At 34.6% G+C, this 18,822-nt stretch overlaps 1 protein-coding gene across 16 annotated transcripts in view; it reads left to right on the top strand.

Moving 5' to 3' along the window:
- RBM26 (RNA binding motif protein 26) overlaps positions 1 to 18,822 on the top strand; it is an 83,122-nt gene that overhangs the window by 40,826 nt on the left and 23,474 nt on the right. For 10 of the 16 annotated variants that reach the window (XM_042928660.1, XM_042928649.1, XM_042928595.1 and 7 more), the window contains exons 10-17: positions 2,188 to 2,299; positions 3,395 to 3,554; positions 6,224 to 6,388; positions 7,078 to 7,209; positions 8,432 to 8,503; positions 16,412 to 16,537; positions 16,912 to 16,986; positions 18,639 to 18,806. In XM_042928660.1, coding sequence (XP_042784594.1) covers positions 2,188 to 2,299; positions 3,395 to 3,554; positions 6,224 to 6,388; positions 7,078 to 7,209; positions 8,432 to 8,503; positions 16,412 to 16,537; positions 16,912 to 16,986; positions 18,639 to 18,806 — 1,010 coding nt within the window. The remainder of the gene's footprint in view (positions 1 to 2,187; positions 2,300 to 3,394; positions 3,555 to 6,223; positions 6,389 to 7,077; positions 7,210 to 8,431; positions 8,504 to 16,411; positions 16,538 to 16,911; positions 16,987 to 18,638; positions 18,807 to 18,822) is intronic. The other 6 variants (XM_042928696.1, XM_042928686.1, XM_042928668.1 and 3 more) reach the window with 3 other exon arrangements.

Here is an 18,822-nt window from a genome sequence, read left to right as displayed (position 1 = left end):
CTCTCTCTGTCCCAAAAATAAATAAAAAAAAAAAAAAAAAAAAAAAAAAAATGTTGAAAAAAAAATCCTGTTGCAGAGTCCTGCAAATCAAGATAGGAGAAGAAGGTGATCAACAGCATTTAATACTCTTGAGAGGTCAAATAAGAGAAGGATTGGGATTTATTTATAAGCTTAAGCAACAAGTTAGGACATCAGGGAATTTAGGATGAACAAGTTAAGTTCAGTAATGGAAGCAGCTGCCAATTTCCAGAGGAAATTGGTGGTAGGGAAGCAAGTTAGCAAATGTAGACAGACACCTCTTAGGAAATAGCTGGTGGGGGGGGGGGGGCGGTGGGAGGGAGAGGGAGAGAGAGAGAGAGAGGGAGACACCTGTATCTGGAGAGGAAGTAGTTTTAGGCAGTTTCTTTTAAAAATGGAGTAATTTGGGGGGCCTGGGTGGCTCAGTCGGTTGAACGTCCCACTTCGGCTCAGGTCATGATCTCGCGGTTCGTAAGTTTGAGCCCCATGTTGGGCTCTGTGCTGAAAGCTCAGGGCCTGGAGCCTGCTTTGGATTCTGTGTCTCCCTCTCTCTCTGCTCCTCCCCTGCTCACACTCTGTCTCTCTCTCAAAAATAAATAAAGATTAAAAAAAATAAATAAATAAATATGGAGTAATTTGAGCTTGCTTCAATTTTTTTTTTTTTTAATGTTTTTATTTATTTATGAGAGAGACAGAGACAGAATGCAAGTGGGTTAGGGGCAGAGAGAGAGAGGGAGACACAGAATCCAAAGCAGGCTCCAGGCTCTGAGCTGTTAGCACACAGCCCAGCGCAGGGCTCGAACTCATGAGCTGTGCGATCATGACCTGAGCCAAAGTCGGCCACTCAACCGACTGAGCCACCCAGGCGCCCCGAGCTTGCTTCAATGTTAATGGGAGGGAAGTGTCAGTTTAGAGGAAGAGGCTGAAGAGGGAGGAAAACAGCAGAGCTGTGGGGCACTGATTTTGCCAGTTCTTTATGTAGGATAAATTTCTGGAAGGAGAATCCAGAAGCAGAAATCCAGTTAGTACAGTAGACTACGTGAAAAGTAATGCAAGTTTGTACTAAGATTGTCTCAGTGAGAAATGAGAGGAAATATATGCAAGATGAATTGAAGGGATATGGGCAGAGTCACAAATCAATATGATTGGGAGAATGTTAGTTTCATTGATAGTAATGTTTAACGAAGATTTTAAAACATACATTTGATATAAAGATAACTTGTATTTTGTATATACTGTAGTGAATTTTGAGAAGCCTGTAGGATTTCCAGAAGATGGCCAAAGAAAACCAACAAATTAAAAATTTCGGACTTATTCTTAGAGCAGAGCTTGTGTGTGGTAGAAAGATTGATACGATCTTCTGTGTGGAGATCATAGTTGTAGCCATCCACGAGAGAGATTATGCTGAAAAATCCTCAGTTCCTTTGGTTGGCTATTTGTTCAGAAATACTAAGAATAGGATATATGCAATCAGTGTATCCATTATATTTTTCCGTGTGGATTAAGGTTTGCATGTTTTAAGCTTTAGGGTCATTTGGGAATAACAGGTTAAATGTACTGTGCTTGTCAAATTCCAACAAAGTAAATGTAAAGTGTTGAAAGTAGCAGATATATATAGCTCTTCTGCACTGTATTTCAATCTTGAATATTTACTTTTTAAAGTCAAGTATACTTTATGTTACTATGTTGATACTTAAATAGGCAACTCACTTCAGTCGCAATTCTGAGTTATCAGTTCTTAAAGAAAGGTCATTGGATTAATGTTAAATTTTGAATCTTTTAGGTTGTGCCTTTGATTTCAAAACTATGAACTCAAAGCCTCAAGATAGTTTATTTGTTGTTTATTTGTACATTTACTTATTTATGGCGAGGGTGATGGCAAATGGAAACAGTGATACGGATTTTACCCTCCACACCCTCAAAAAGTAGCTTACAAAGTCATATTTAATTTGACATGTAAGAATTACTGAGTCTTCTTTACTTACGTATGACATGAACTCAAAATAAGTTAAAATCCCTTAAATTACTATATGTGAACATACATTTAACTATTTCTTCTAAGAATGCATATTTGGACAAAAGCCAGAACTTTGTTTTCACTCTGCATTTAAGGAAATAGCTATGATAAACAGAAAATATTAATCTGTGCTCTCTTTTCTTTTCAAATAGAAAAGCCTCCTAATAAAAGCAGTATGAGGATAGTAGTGGATTCTGAATCAAGGAAAAGAACCATTGGTTCCGGGGAGCCTGGAGCTCCTACAAAGAAGACCTGGTTTGATAAGTAAGCTGGCAGGGAAAATTGAGGAATTTTATTATGCAGTGATTTTTAGAATACTGGAATATTATTATGACAGTATAGTATTCTCTTTTAAAATGAACGCTCTCTAACTTTGTTCTATAGGTGATGCCACACTAGTGTGTACATTGATTTCCAAAAGTTTTTAAGTTAATTGGCACTTGGGAGGCATTTTCAAATGGAATCGGTGTGGTAGTTGAGGACACAGTTTTTCCTCTTTCTGTCATCCTGCATCTCCCCATAAAACACCCCTTCACTTAGAGATGTCACTGAAAACTACCTATATAAAGGATAGTCATGAGCCCATTAAGGAAAGAGGTTGGGTCTGGTTTGGGAGGAGGCTTTAGCATGTAGGCTGGTCCTGTTAAGAGCTAGAAAGTGATCTTTTGGGGAGCAGGGGAGGCTGGATAGACACAAATTGTCAGGGAAGGGCTTCAGAGAAAGAGGTAAGGAATCTGAATTTTGGGGTGCGTGTGATGATTCTCTTACGAATATTTGCAAGTTAAAGGAAAGGATCACACTTTCATACTTTAATATCATTTAATAATGGCTAATACCTAGTTCTGGCTCTGCCTGTAATTCTGTGATTTAAGGCAAGCAGTGTAACTTCCCTGGGCCACAGTTTTGTCCTTTATTCAATAGTCAAATTTATGGGCTATAGTTTTGACATTTTTTCTGAGTTGGAAAGTGGTTGAAACAGTCATTTCTTGTTTTTAATCAGTGTTTTAGAATAGGATACATTTCAGTAAGCTAGCTTTTGCAGAAGTACAACAAAAATTATATATGCAAATTTATTGAAAGAGGGTGCTGGATCTTTCCTGCTAAGAATTTTAAGTAGGAATGGATTTAAAGTGGAACATGATAAATGACAAGAACCCTTCTCATTTGGCTTCTATGAAAGATATATATGCTACTAATGGAAATTTCAGTTTTTGGAAGAAATTTAAATTTTCTTTATCAACCAGTAATTTCAGTTTTGAAAAAAAAATTAAGCTTAAGTTGTAAAACCTCATTAATTTGTACTTGATAGGGGTCAGGATTTACAAATGAATGTATTAATCAGCTTGATTTTTGTTACAGGCCAAATTTTAATAGAACAAACAGCCCAGGCTTCCAGAAAAAGGTTCAGTTTGGAAATGAAAATACCAAACTTGAACTTAGAAAAGTTCCTCCAGAATTAAATAATATCAGCAAACTTAATGAACATTTTAGTCGATTTGGAACCTTGGTTAACTTACAGGTAAGAGCTATGAAGTAATTTTGTGGTTTTTGCTTATTTTAGGAGGAAACTTAATACAGTAGAAGAATACTTTTATAAAGGAATATGGAAAATTTGCTTATGTTCTAAATTTGGAAAATTGGAAATGAAATGAAACTATATTTTTGAAATATTGTGTGATTTTGAGTAAGTTTTTTTACTTTCAAAAAGCAGGAGTTTGATCACATTTTATGTACTGTTTACCTGATAGAAGTTATCATAGAATTATAAAAACTTTAAATCATCAAGCTAGGAAAATCTAGTCTTTATGGTAGTGTTCATTTCCTTAGTTTCTCCACATTATTACTGCAGAAAGTTTCAGTCTGATTATTTTTGCTGCCTGTATGTGTTGGGAAGCATGTAACAGATACCTTTGGGGACCAAATACCATGTAATCCATAATTAGTTTAAACATTTACTTTTTCCCCTATCACTTTTGAATGTCCTTCAAGATTAAATATCAATGTAATTTGTATTTGACTTCACCTAAAATCAGACCTTGGCTGGAGTGTATATTAACTTGTAAGGTTATTCAGTATTAAGTTTACATTATTAGGTATACTGAAAGTGTTAAATAATGTAGGGCCTTTTTTTTCCCCATTTTTGTCAGCTAAAATAATTCTTTCCATTAATCTGATGAAAATAAGAATAAATTTTAGAGAGTACAGCTGATGTTATTTGGAAAATTTTGCTTTCTTGACATTTAAATTTTTCTTTTTTTAGTGTTTATTCATTTTTGAGAGAGAGCGAGCGAGAGAGAGAGAGAGAGAGAGAGCACGAGCGAGCGGAGGAGGGGCAGAGAGAGGGAGACACAGAATCCGAAGCAGGCTCCAGGCTCTGAGTTGTCAGCACAGAGCCCAATGCGGGGCTTGAACCCATGAACCTCAAGATCATGACTTGAGTTGAAGTTGGACACTTAACCAACTGAGCCACCCAGGCGCCCCTCTTAACATTTAAAAAATAATACAAAAGTAACATGAAAAAAATGAATGCTTTCTTGGTATGGGGCAATAGAGATTTATATAGAATTTAAAGAAAGTGTTTCTCCTTCAACTGTGTGTCCTTCTCAGTTCCCCTTACCATATATCCCCATAATTACATTATTAACAATTTATCATGTATTATTTTAGATTTTTTTTGTATTTCTGTGTCTGCTTATCAATCAGTACATCAAAAACATATATATATTAAAAAATATATGATCTCACACTTTGTGAGTCTGAGCCCCAGCTCAGAGTGTGGAGCCTGCTTTGGATTCTGTGTCTCCCTCTCTCTGTGCCATGCTTTGTCTCTCAAAAATGAATAAATGTTCGGAAAAAAATTTTTTAATAAGTAAAAAATATATAGGCCCGTGGTATACGTATTACCCTGTAATTATCTAATCTTGAATGTCTCTGAATATCTTTTTACAGCAATACAATTGTATCTCCCACATTTAGATCCAGACACAAAAAGTTTTCAGAATATTCTTTTCCTTGTGCAATTTAACTGCCCTGGTAAAATTAAATTTAAGAAATTTTTCAGCTGAGGAGCAAAACACGGTATCTCACTGTTGTTTCAGTTTGCATTTCCTCAGTTACTAGTGAGGTTAATATCTCATCTCTTTACTAGGCCTTTGGTGTGTATGCATACGACTTGTATTATTATTTGCAAAACATGTTTTTAAAAATCATTTAAAAATTAACTTTATTCTGATTAGGCCTATGGGTAAAATTGAAGTTTTAAATTCCAATAAATGTATGATTATTAACATGCTACCTAAAATCACGCTTGTAAATATTTATTGAATACTTACTATATATTCTCTGTTCTATATAAATTATTATTTGATTCTTAACACTACAGAGTGAAGTATTGTTATCCCATTTTTGAAGAGGAAACAGAGTCACAGGTTAAATAACTTGCTCATGGTCTCCCATGAACATAGCAGTCAAGGTTTGAGTCATGCAGTTTGATTTAGAGTCTGTGCTCTTAGTCCCTATTTTGTATTGCTTCACTACCAATGACTTGTGTACCACACTTTAGAAAACACTACTATTACTGAGAGAACAAGAAATTTGAAGTGAAAGCCTTGGATCTGTTACCTGTTATTTGTATGGATCTGCAGACTCACATACTCTGAATCTCATTTTCTTTATGTGTAAAGTGTAATTGCTATTGTTATGTAAATCCCTTCCCCCCCTTAAATTTTCTCACACTCTTGGAAATATTTTTTTGACAGCTGCAAATATGGAAATTTTTACAAATGGATTTTTCTGTAATTTTTAGTTTGAGTCACCTCTTTCAAAGTAGTTTACTGGCTTCTCCTGACTCTGGATCTTGGCCTCATCACTCATTGATATAGAGATTATTTCTCAGTATTAATATTGGGGGTAAAAAATGAAACGTTTTGATTGCTTGTATATAACATTTGTGCAATGAGCGTTCTTTACAAAGTATTACATAGAGGAGGCTCTGGTTCTGTTCTGAACAGTACTCAGTTTACCTTTCTTCTGGAGTGAAAGTAGACCATGGTAAATAATCTAGCTTTAAAGAAAGGGTAAACAAAGAATAGTACCGGGAAGGACCAGAACCTCATCTCTTGAGGAATTTTATTGGATGAAGCACTGGATTCATTTGTAATTCAGTGTTCTTCATATTTTAAATCTTAGGTTGCTTATAATGGGGATCCTGAAGGTGCCCTTATCCAATTTGCAACATATGAAGAAGCAAAGAAAGCAATATCCAGTACAGAAGCAGTACTAAACAATCGCTTTATTAAGGTTTATTGGCACAGAGAAGGAAGTACCCAGCAGTTACAAACTGCTTCTCCAAAGGTAGGAGAGAGATTTGTGTGAAATTCAGTGCTTTCCTTAGAAAGCTCTTAGCATAGTGTTTAAGAACAGAGTTACTGCAGTCAGGTAGACTTGAGTTCAGATTCTGGCTCTTCCACTGCTGGCTGTAGAGACTAAAGGAAGTTACTTAATGTCTCCAACCTGTTCTCTCATTTTATTATGAAGTGAATTCCTAGTTTAGACAATTATAGGATGCTAAGTTAGAGAAAGGTCCCTGGTAGGTAGTAGACACTCAGTATATGGCAGCTATACATTTTCCAGAAACTCAGACTGTGTGTTCATCTTGGAAATCCTTCCCTGCCTCTCTCCCTCCTTCCTTCCCTCTTTCTGTTTTTCAGTCATTGAGCCAATCAGTCTGTAAAGTTAGATCAATTGCTTGTAGGAGAGTTTTATAGCAATTTGTTTCTCGATTTAACTTTCTCCTTTTCATTTAAAAGATACAAAAGATACAGTGAAGGGTAGATTTTTAATTTTTTTCCCCTACTTTACAAATAATTTATGCAAAGAAAAGCGTTTATGGGTATGTGTGAAGAATTTGGAAGACAGGTTTTGATTGTAAGCTGTGCTTTTAAAACTGTATCTGTGTGGGCAATTTAATAACAAACTAGCAAAAGTTACTTTCCAAGTTCATGAACTAATCCTCTTGTTTAACGTTTTTTTCTTGTTCTGAGGTAATGCAGCCCTTAGTCCAGCAGCCCATTTTGCCTGTTGTGAAGCAGTCAGTCAAAGAGCGGTTGGGTCCAGTACCTTCAAGTACTGTTGAACCGGCAGAAGCCCAAAGTGCCAGTTCAGACCTTCCTCAGGTAAATGAAAAGTCTTAACACTGTGTCTGTCACATAGCAGGTTCTCAGTAAATTAGTTTCCCTTGTGATTTGAATTATAGTTAATTGTATATATTTCATACAGAAATATCATAGTCTGTACATATTTGAACTCCACCTGTAAATTTTCTTTTTACCATTACCATAACATTTTCATATTCCACTTTTTCCTATAGTATTTGAATTTTAAATTCCTCTCTCTCATTAATACTTATTTTTCTTTCACTTTGTGGAGGAGGTACTTTTCAAGCAAAACTGCCTGAAAAATGAAGTTCAGTGTACTAAATCTTATTTTTCCTGTCATCTTTTACTTAACTAGAATTTTATTCCAGAGAAAATTGTACACCAAACTGAACCAAAAGCTTCTGGGAAGGGAAGGGATAAACCATCAAGTTTAAGCACGCTTTGATACTATCTTGTTTCCAGTTATATATGCAACAGTCTCCGAACTTTGCATCACTTATTCCTGACTTTCAGATTTTCTTCTCCACATGTCATTCCCTTCCCCTCCCTTCCACACTTGAGTGGTAATTTCTTGTTTCTACACCCTAAGCCTCTGAAACTTAGCTTTCTTTTGTCTCTAGATGTTTAAGCATTTGCTGTTTAGAGGTAGGATGTTGATAGGATGCCACTTCCTTAAAATAGTGTTCCTAGATAATTCCTGAAGCATGAGGTATTGAGATTCTATGAAAACATGCCGAATGGAAATTGATAAATTCTTAGTTACTAAAAAAAAAAAAAAAAAAAAAAAAAAAAAAGAAGCCCAGTCCTGTGATCTCAAATCATCACCAGATCCAGTATATTTGGCTACAAACCAAACATACTTTAGGCAAGAATGGCATTTACTTTTAAGCTCGAGAAGCCGTCATATATTTTAATTACTCATACTCACATCTAATATTTACAATGTTCAAACTTCCTACTTGTCAACATAGGATTCTAAGAATTTATGATTCTGTATTGATGGAGGGGGCTTTTAGTAAATACCTTACTGCATCATTTTTTATGATTGAGTAATACTGCATACTGTTTGTTTTTCCATACACATTTTCTTTCTGTCACTTTGAAAATGGCCCAAGTTTTTGTCATTAACATCAAAATACTTAAAAGAGTCAGTATAAATTAGTAGAATCAGAATGTTCAAAATCCCAACAGACCTATATGTTTGGGGAAACACTGAATATGTCCATTTTAATTTTTTTAGAATGTAACTAAATTATCTGTGAAGGACAGGTTGGGTTTTGTATCAAAGCCATCTGTTTCAGCAACTGAAAAGGTAAGAAGAATAGCATGATGTGTTTGTCTTGGCTTCATAAATGTTTTCAGGTGGCATCTTAAGTTTTTAATTTTTTTCATAGTTCCAAACTCTTGCTTCTTAATAGTATCTGTACCTCTTACTCCTACCCTTTTGCTTTTCATTTGCTGAAAAAGAAAACTATTTGCCCGCCTTTGTTTACTTTTTGCATTAGCATTTTAATATCTGCCTTTCAGTATGTGTCCATGTGCTTCCTTCTTTTTGTTTTTTCTTTTTATTTACTATATTTTCTTTAGAGATATTGTGCATTTTGATTTGAAAACTCTGGCAGCCTAATAGAAAAGACCACAAAGTAGGAATTTTACCTGAGTTTGAGTTTCTGGCTCTTCACATACTAACAGCATGAGATTGGGCAGTGCTCCTAACCTTTCTGATTCTTCTTCCTCATTGGTAAAATGATGATTGTAATATTTGTCTTGCTCATGGGGTTTGTGAGGATTAAATAAAATGATTGATTTAAAAGTATTTAACTGGACAGGATGATGTAAATGCAAGTTTTTTATTTATTACTAACAGCTATTGTGCATAGCCTGACAGTTTGTCATTTCTTTTTTTAAATGAGGATATAAACACTGATTAAATTAAGACTATTTAAGTACCTGTCTAACAGTTCGGTGTAGATGTGTTGTTACTGTTTTTTTTTTTGTTTGTTTTTTTTTTTTTTTTTTTAAACAATTTCTTTTTTTTTTTTTTTTAATTTTTTTTTTTTTCAACGTTTATTTATTTTTGGGACAGAGAGAGACAGAGCATGAACGGGGGAGGGACAGAGAGAGAGGGAGACACAGAATCGGAAACAGGCTCCAGGCTCTGAGCCATCAGCCCAGAGCCTGACGCAGGGCTCGAACTCACGGACCGTGAGATCGTGACCTGGCTGAAGTCGGACGCTTAACCGACTGCGCCACCCAGGCGCCCCTTTTTTTTTTTTTCTATTTAGGTATGAGTGAATGCTTTTGTTCTTTAGTCTTATTTGAGGTATGTGGAATTATAGAATAGAATTAGGTAGTCTTTCTCATTTCTATGTCGTCACCTTAAAAGGAAGGTAAGGCTCAGATAGATACATTAGGAATTTTGAGGCAGGACTGGAATGTGGGTCTCCTATTTCACATCCGTGGCTCTTTCCATTATTAAGATTATGTAGGAAGTTGACTTCATGTGTCCATAGACCAGCATCCCATGAGATGGCTGACTTTCTTTCTCCACTGGTTCTTCAGTATATTCTTTTCCTTATTTACCATGTTAAACTAAGGCAATTGTAGAAATTTGAATCTGAATCTAATTCTGTGTATCTGATTTTCATCTTGGGCACCTCAGCAATACTTCAGGCATGATGTGCCTGAAATGACCATTTCCCACATAAATGAATTTCTGGTACCCCAACCTGTGGAAGTTACATCAGCATTTTCTAAGTTGTACTGTCTCAAAAGCCCAAGAATCATTCACTTGTGTTTGTCACCCACTTCTCTTTTTCTGCCACCCTCAGTTTCCAGCCTTTAACTGTGGTGTCCTAGCTGCGTGTTCCTCCTGTGCTTTCTACTACCACCATCCTGCTCAGAGACTCACTTCAGTGTTAACTCTTGCAGAAACTTTCATTTCCCCGGCTAAAGAACTGCTTGATTTATAGTTCATCAGACCTCAGTTATTCTGGCGCAGTTACCTCTGCTCTAGTCCTTCCTTTCTACCTTAATGCTCCCTTTTCTGCTCATTGTTTCTCAGTCTTGCCTGCCTTTTTTTCCTTTTTTTGGTGGTGATTTTCCTGGATTGCATTTTCCTCTTAAGTGGATTCAAATCATTCTTTTAAAGATTGAAAATCTCTTTATTCTATGAAATCTTCAATTTTTTTTCCATATCATGCCTCCTTATGTCTGTGAATTTGTCCATGTATTAATCTATTGTACTGAATTTAGCTGTATCTAAATACTTACTTTGATTAGGTTTATTTTCCTTGATAATAAGTAACTAAGGAATAAAGAAAATAAAGTCAGTTATACTTTGTGTAGTACTGAGCAATTCTGGAGAGGCCTAAAAACCTTACGCTTAACATCTGTTTATGTTAAGATTTCAACTCTGAAGTTGATGTGTACTTATTATAGGTTTTACAGAATCTTTCTGGTATGTTTGCATCTGCTTTTGTTTTTTTAAATGTGTTTTGGATAGCTTTAGGATAAAAGGGATATAAACTTGGAATCAATAGTATACATTTACTAATATAGATACCAAAAACTAAATTTGTGAAAAATCACTAATGGTAGTGGGCTGTTTGTGAAAAAGAATTACTTAGGAAATACTGTAAAGACTCTTTTGAGGAAAGCCATAATGTACAAATGTGTAACTTGCAGTCATCTTCAGGGAACCTGTTTATAGAATAGCGTTTTGTTTTTGCTTATTCTTGGTTGTTCCTGTTCCCCAAGTCTATAGGGGTTTTCTCTGAAGAATCCTTAGAGGTTAGTAATTCAGAGAAGTCTTAGGAAGGTTAGAAGAATGTTTCCCATCATCAAATATTGTTTAAATTCTTTTTTTATTCTTCTTAATTGAAGTAAGAAGAGTGCTTTGGGTAGTACTCAAAGCTAGTAATTATACAGTATTTCTGTCATTATTAAACCAAAGAAGTACACATATACACAGATTTTCCCCTTTCTATGAACAACACTGAGTAACCCTTGAGTGATTCTTTATTCTAAAATTCCATTTTTGTGAGAGGGTTGAGAGAGGAAACTTAAAACCTAATTGATAACTGTTAAATCTTAAGGTATTGCAGTAGCTGTTAAATAGGTATTATTTGGAAAGAGTGATCAGTGAAATGATGTTTGAGTACCTGTCAAGAGATAGAGCAATTTATCAAGAATAAGGTGGCACTTGTGTGTATACCATCGTGGTTAGTCTAGAAAAAAGACTTCTTAGACTGTCCAGATTATCTCCCAAAGCTCTTCTAAAGACTAAGAAGCAAGTGATTAATCACTTGAATATTTAATGTTTGTATGTCAGACCAGTTTTAGGTGTATCAGACTTTTGTGATACAGGATGTTGTTGTTCCTTAGCAGTACTTTTTTTTTGTTGTTGTTGCAATCTGAAAATATATCTTGGTCTCTGTGTTATGACATGTTAACATATGTACTATGGAACCTTTGAAAGGGAAATTGTGTGGTATTCTGAAGGAACATTGCATGTCTTTTGGAGACTTCAGCTGTTTAGTTAGCAGCTGACAGTCTGTATGATCCTGCACAAGTCTTACCCTCTGTTTCATGAGCTATAAAATGCAGTCATCTAAGTGACCCTTTGATTTTTTTAATTTGCATTTGTTGTGTAATTTTGCTGTTGTAAATATAAAGGTTAAGGGAATGTATGATCATTTCCTACTTTTGATTTTTTTTTTTTAATTTTTAACATTTATTCACCTTTAAGAGACAGAGAGTGAGCAGGGGAATGGCAGAGAGAGACACAGAATCAGAAGTAGGCTCCAGGCTCTGAGCTGTCAGCACAGAGCCCAACGAGGGGCTTGAACCCATGAACTGTTGGACCATGACCTGAGCTGAAGTCGGACACTTAACCGATTGAGCCACCCAGGTGCCCCTGATTTTTTTTTTTTTAATGCATTAACCTCTCTCAGGATTATTACCTAGATTATTTAGTTAGAATTATTACGATTATTTTTATTATGGAGAAAAATGATTTCTATAAAATTATTTGCTATGTTGGATTTTTTGGAAATCAAGCTGTTGCAGCAGCAATTGATTACTGACTACACATTTTTTTCTTTGACATTAAAATTTTTTTTTTGTAAGCTCTTTAATCCCTTTGTCTCTTAAGCTGCTTATATTCTTGGGGGAAAAAACCTGTTAATCCCTGAAAATATTTTATAAATGTAACTTTATTTTTTAAATATTTTTTTGATGTTTATTTTTGAGAGAGGGAGACAGAGTGTGTTCAGGGGAGAGGCAAAGAGAGAGGGAGACACAGAATCTGAAGCAGGCCACAGGCTCCGAGCTGTCAGTACAGACCTGACCCGGGGCTTGAACCCACGAATCATGAGGTCATGACCTGAGCCAAAGTTGGATGCTCAACCAACTGAGCCATCCAGGCGCCCCTTATAAATGTAACTTTAAAGTAAAATGCTATTCTCGTTAGAATTCCCAATTAAGGTTGGTTTTTGCTATAGAAAAAAACATCAGTTTGCTGCTTTATGAGAATATCATATATTAATGTTTAGATTTGTTAAAATAATTTACTTATAATAAAAGTTGACCATACAATAATTGTATTAATAAGCTATATACACATAACTCCTCACATATTCTCTTTTTATTACATTTAAACAAGGCATTTCTGCTGTAGAAACCTGTTAGAGCTAGCTTAGTTTGATTGTCACAGTGAACCATAGTAACTGTTCCTTTTATATTTGATTCCAACTTGGACATTAGTTATTAAAAAAATAACACTCTGATGACTTAATATATAAGTCTTCTATTTTTAGTAATTTTTACAAAACACTTTTTTTTTCCTTTCCACTCTTATCCATGAGAAAAATCTGTTTTTCTCTTTCTTTACAAGTACTAATGGTAGTTATGGCTGGTAATATTTTACATTGGAAATAAGATAAAGAGGTATTAATGGATTTCAACTTCTTTCTTATTAGGGAATTGTTTTTTGTCTTGAAGTAAGAGGTATGAGTGATGTACATTTTAATAACGAAGCATATACTTTTCAGCTCACCTTTTGAATTCAACAGACCTTTGACACCAACCCTGACAAGTATATTACAAGGAAGGAAAATTACAAGCCAATAGCTCATGAATGTAGACATAAAAATCCTAAGCTAAATATTACCAAATGTTTAGTGATATGAAAAAAGATAATACATCCTGGCCAGGTAGGATTTATTCCAGAAATGCAAGTTTGAATTAACGTTTGAAAATTGGTTTAATTCACCTAAGGGGCAGAAGGGTGGGAAGAACCTCTTATGACTATTTCAGTAGAAAAAGCATATGATAAAATTTATTAGTCATAATAAACAATGTGCAAAGTAGGAATAGAAGGAAACTTCCTTAATTTTATCTACTAACATACTGAATGGTGAATTATTGGATACTTTTCCTCTTGAGATCAGGAACGAGAAAGGATATCCATTCTCCACTTTATTCAGTAGGGTGGGGCCTAACCAGTTCAGTAAGGCAAGAAAATGAAATAAACAGTATAAAGGTGGCAAAAGAAGAAACAAAATTATATTTACTCACAGATGACATGATAGTATATGTGAAAAATCCAAAAGAATTTACAAGTCTTTGGAATTCACAGGTGAATGCAGTAAGGTCAATATATAAAAATATAGCACATGAAGAAACTCATTTGGAAAATAGAGACAGTGTGGTTGTTTGAAAGGCCACAGCCTATGCTTTGACTTTGTTCTTCGGAATTGCAGCATCTTCTTTTCTGTTGGATTTGTTACTTCATTCCACTGGTTTCATTTTTAACAGATTTTCTTCTCTTTTATCACAACTCTGTTCTTTTGAAAATACAGATGTCCCTTGCTATTCATACTCTCACTTTCTAAACTCTGGAATCAAATAGATTCAAATACTGAGCAGTATTTGGATTCATATAGTTCATTGTTTCTAAGACATTTTGCTTTCACTTTTTAACACCAGAATATCTTACGGTATTGGTGCTCATGGTTATAATTGGCACCCTTTTTGTCTTTAATAGTGGTTTATTATCATAATGTGTTTCATAGTGATGTCTTGAGCTCAATGAAATATGTTAGCTGATGTTCTGTTTGTACAGAAGGAGTTTCTAGATAAAACAAGGAAGTGGGATACTTTTAAAGGAATCTTGTCATATACTTTTATTTACTTTGCATCACCACTTCTTACTTAGCCTGATATTAGTTAATAAGTATACTTTGAAAAAGGAGTATACTGAAATTAAGGAATGCTGAATTAAACAGATTGCATTACATGGGTTTCTTTACTTCAGGCTCTCTCACAACTTTTATGGTAATAGACATTTTGAAACTAGAAGATAGGGTTATGATATTCGTTACTTCCAACTTATTTGAGTATAGAAATCTTTTTGGTCACAACTTTTCAACTTGTCTTGGAACCCTTGTGAAGAAAAGTTTAGGAGACACTCAAACTCTGTCTTTAGCATATAATGTTGTGTTTCTCTCTTTATGAAGTTACTGTCTAATCCTTGTACAATCCTGCAGTTTAACATTGTGTAGTATGGTAAGGTAGCATGGGAGAAATTTGCCTCTAGTATTACAGAGAACAGTGACTGAAGTGAGACTGCAAAGTAACTCTAGATTTACTCCATATTTTACTGAATGCAACAATTTCATTATTTGTTAGTGATGTCAGGGTATTACTTTTCATTATATAAGAAAATTACCAGATTTGATATATGTCAAGTATTATAAAGAACTTTTATTTTTAAACATCATCTGCATTGCATGCAACCAGTATAATAGTATTCTAAGCTTTTTTTTTTTTTTTTTAAGTTTATTTATTTTGAGGGGGGTGGGGAGAGAACAAGGTATGGGGGCAGAGAGAGAAAGAGGGAGAGAGAGAACCCCAAGCAGGCTCCACACTGCCTGCAGAGTCCGATGCAGGGCTCAAACTCATAACTGTGAGATCATGACCTGAGCCAAAATCAGGAGTTGGTCACTGAGCCACCCAGGCACCCCAACAGTATTCTAGATTTGTTTCACATGGAGGCTAAAACATTCTTGAATACTTAGAACAGCGATGAATTGCCTATTCTTTGTGATGTTCCCTAATCTAACTGTATGATGGATGATTAGAAAATAGTGTCTGCTTGTTACTTCTCTAATAGACCTGGATGTTTACATTTTACTAGCTAAAATGGTGGGCTCTTTTTCTCATTGATAATCTTGTTTGTGTAGTTCCTTTAACCTCTTTTAGGTCATGAACTCCCTTAACTCTTTGGAAACTTTTTTTCCTCTGGAAAGTTACACTGTTCACACATATGGTTCCATGTTTAGTTTTTATAACATTCATGGATTTCCCTTAAGGGATCTCTAAACTCCTAAGAACCAGTAACTAACCACTCCATTGAACCTACAACTTTTTGCTTTTGAAGGATAAAAAAGGTAGCCTGTACAGTTTATTTTCTTGAGTTGACCCTTGTGTGGAAAAGATTGTCCATCCTGATCTATCATCATTTCAGTTTAATTTGGTGCAAAAGTGTTCATTGAGTATTGACTACGTGCCCTGGCACTGTTTTAGGCACTGAAGATAGAGTGATAAACCAAGCCAAACATCCCTACCCTCATGGAATGAATTTTTGAATTTGTAAGGACGTTAGATGCCATCAACTTAAACATTCTCATTTTAGAGATGAGCAAGCTGAGGCCCCAAAAAAGTGCCTAAAGTTAACCAGGGTCTCATAATTATTGGTAATAAGGTTTAGGTACTAGAAAAAGCACAAAGAGGAGAAAAACATGGTTTTGTAGACAGGGAGAGAGACACATAAATTAATATATCATCAGATGATTTTTATTAAATATTTGAGTAACTGTAGGAATAAATTTCATGGAAGGATCTGGGTAGAAGAAATAAATGATTAGGGCTTTGTGACTATATCACGTCAGTGTTTTTTTCTTGATTTGAAGTTTTTGTATGTTCTTTTTTTTCTATAGGTATATTCTGTTAATTTTTTTATTTTATAGTTTAAGCCTCATTCATACCCTTCCTTTCAAATCGCTAAATGTGCTTTAGTTATTATATGTATATAATACATTTATTTCAATGTACTGAATTTTGACAAAAGTGTTTTAAAATTGAGTTTTATAGAAAACAAGATAGGTAATCATGAATGCTTGGTACATTTTTTAAGAAACTGAATTTGTATTGGTAGGTGTTGTCTACATCTACTGGCCTAACTAAAACAGTATATAATCCAGCTGCTTTGAAGGCTGCACAGAAAACCTTACTTGTTTCCACCTCTGCAGTTGATAATAATGAAGCACAGAAAAAAAAACAGGTAAATACAGTTAGCAGTGTACAAAATTTGCATGTAGGAAAGCTTTTCTGTGTGTGTGTGTGTATATATATATATATATTTTTTTTTTAAGGCTTATCACAAAATAGAGCTAAAAGAAAAGTGTATGTTGGCTGCCACTGAACTTTTATTTTTCATTGTATAGCAGTAAATATTAATTTGGGGAGGGGGACAAAAGGTTCTCTTGATTGGTCTTAGAAACTTACATACATAGTTAACTTTTGCATACCAAAACTTTGCATTTAATTGTTATTGCCAAGCTTCTGCATCCACAACCATTTGTCTCCTCTGGAATATCTGTTTATCAGAACAATAAACAGTAAGTATACTAGTGATATTTTGATATCTTTCTCTAGGAGGCACTGAAACTTCAGCAGGATGTAAGGAAAAGGAAACAAGAAATTTTAGAAAAGCACATTGAAACACAGAAGGTAAAATATTTAAGCTAGATTTGGCAAAATGTAGATGTTATAATTTTGAGTAAATTTAATCTCACACTATATAGTTACTTTTAAGAAACTTTAAATTGATAAGGGTAACACTGAAATGTATATAAATGATAATGTGTATGTCAGTTGATTAATGTGTATTGGGGATGAAGAGCATACATTAAATGGTGAACTGGGGATTATACTGGTTTAAAGGAACTGTGGTGGCCGGTGAAGTAGAAATAAGGAATGTTTATCCAGATACGCTGCTACACAGTAGTTTGTCAACAGATAGTGAATTTGGAAACTTTTTCTCAGTGTTGAGATATGTACCTTTCTTTAATTTTCTTGGGATCCTCTACTTTTGTGTTGTCCAGTGGGGTAGCTAATAGCTACAACCAACTTTTGAGAACTTGAAATGTTCCAAGTTCAAATTGATATGTGCTGTAAGTATATAAAATATAGTGGCGCCTGGGTGGCTCAGTCGGTTGAGTGTCTGACTTTGGCTCAGGTCATGATCTCACGGTTCGTGGGTTCGAGCCCCGCGTTGGGCTCTGTGCTGACAGCTCAGAGCCTGGAGCCTGTTTCAAATTCTGTGTCTCCCTCTGTCTCTGCCCCTCCCCTGTTCATGCTCTGTCTCTCTCTGTCTCAAAAATAAATAAACATTAAAAAAATTTTTTTTAAAAAATACATACCAGATTTCAAAGACCTAATACGAAGAAGAAAAGTAAAATGTCTCAATAGTTTTTGTTGAAGCTTATAACATTTTAGATATACTGAGTTTAATACAGTATTAATTAACTTTACTGGTTGGGTGTTTTTTGTTTTATGTTTTTTTATCTTTTTAATGTGGCTGCTAGAAAATGTAAAATTACTTATGTGGCTTACAGTATTTCTTTTGTACATTGTTGCTCTAGGTTATGACATTTAATTAGTGCCAGTTCCTGATTATGTCTCGTAATAAAGGTTATGGCATCTCAAAATATTAAAAACACAGAAACTTTTTACATATTGGCTTAAAATGTATCTTTTCTAATTTAAATTTGGATATACAGTACTTGATAAAGAAATCACAGTACTTGACACCAAAACCTGAAGCTACCTTGACTCATAAAACCTATAATATGTGCTATCTTTCACCCCATATCACCTTGTTTATCTTTTGTTTCCTGTCCACGTTGGCGATACCATTCATACGTTAGCCAGTTTCTATTCCCTGTGACAAAGAAAGTAATTAATTGTTTTAAGATCACATTATGTGAAGGGAACCATAAAACTTCTGTGCGTCTCTCTGGGTTGTAGACTACATTTGGAGTGGGAATACTTAGAGACCATAATACCCACAAATACATTAGAAAGTAAAAGTATTACTTTCTGAAGTATTGCTTCAAATTGACAGCTTTTCAGTTGAATTTCTTAAGGTTGTATTCTTTGAACTTACATTCTGAGAGACCAGTGGCAATGTAATTCTTCACAAAATGTGCCAAGATTAAGGCTTGAGTTCAGATAGCATCACCAAATCTGTTCTGCTGTCTTAGTGGTTGTAAGCCTTGCCATAAATATGTAAACTAAAACTAGTAGTTACTTATTTTTATATTTATTTTGCTATGTTTACTTTGTGTATCTTAGTTTTTCTCTTTTTAAAAATTTGGCAGATGTTAATTTCAAAACTAGAGAAAAACAAAGCAATGAAGTCTGAAGATAAAGCAGAAATAATGAAAACTTTAGAAGTTTTGACAAAAAATATTACCAAGTTGAAAGATGAGGTCAAAGCTGCTTCTCCTGGACGTTGTCTTCCAAAGAGTATAAAAACCAAGACTCAGGTATTTTAATTTATGT

Source organism: Panthera leo, chromosome A1, assembly GCF_018350215.1.
Source record: "Panthera leo isolate Ple1 chromosome A1, P.leo_Ple1_pat1.1, whole genome shotgun sequence".
Taxonomy (NCBI): Eukaryota; Metazoa; Chordata; class Mammalia; order Carnivora; family Felidae; genus Panthera; species Panthera leo.
Note: the sequence above shows the minus strand (reverse complement) of the source record. Positions and strands in the feature narration are given on the sequence as shown.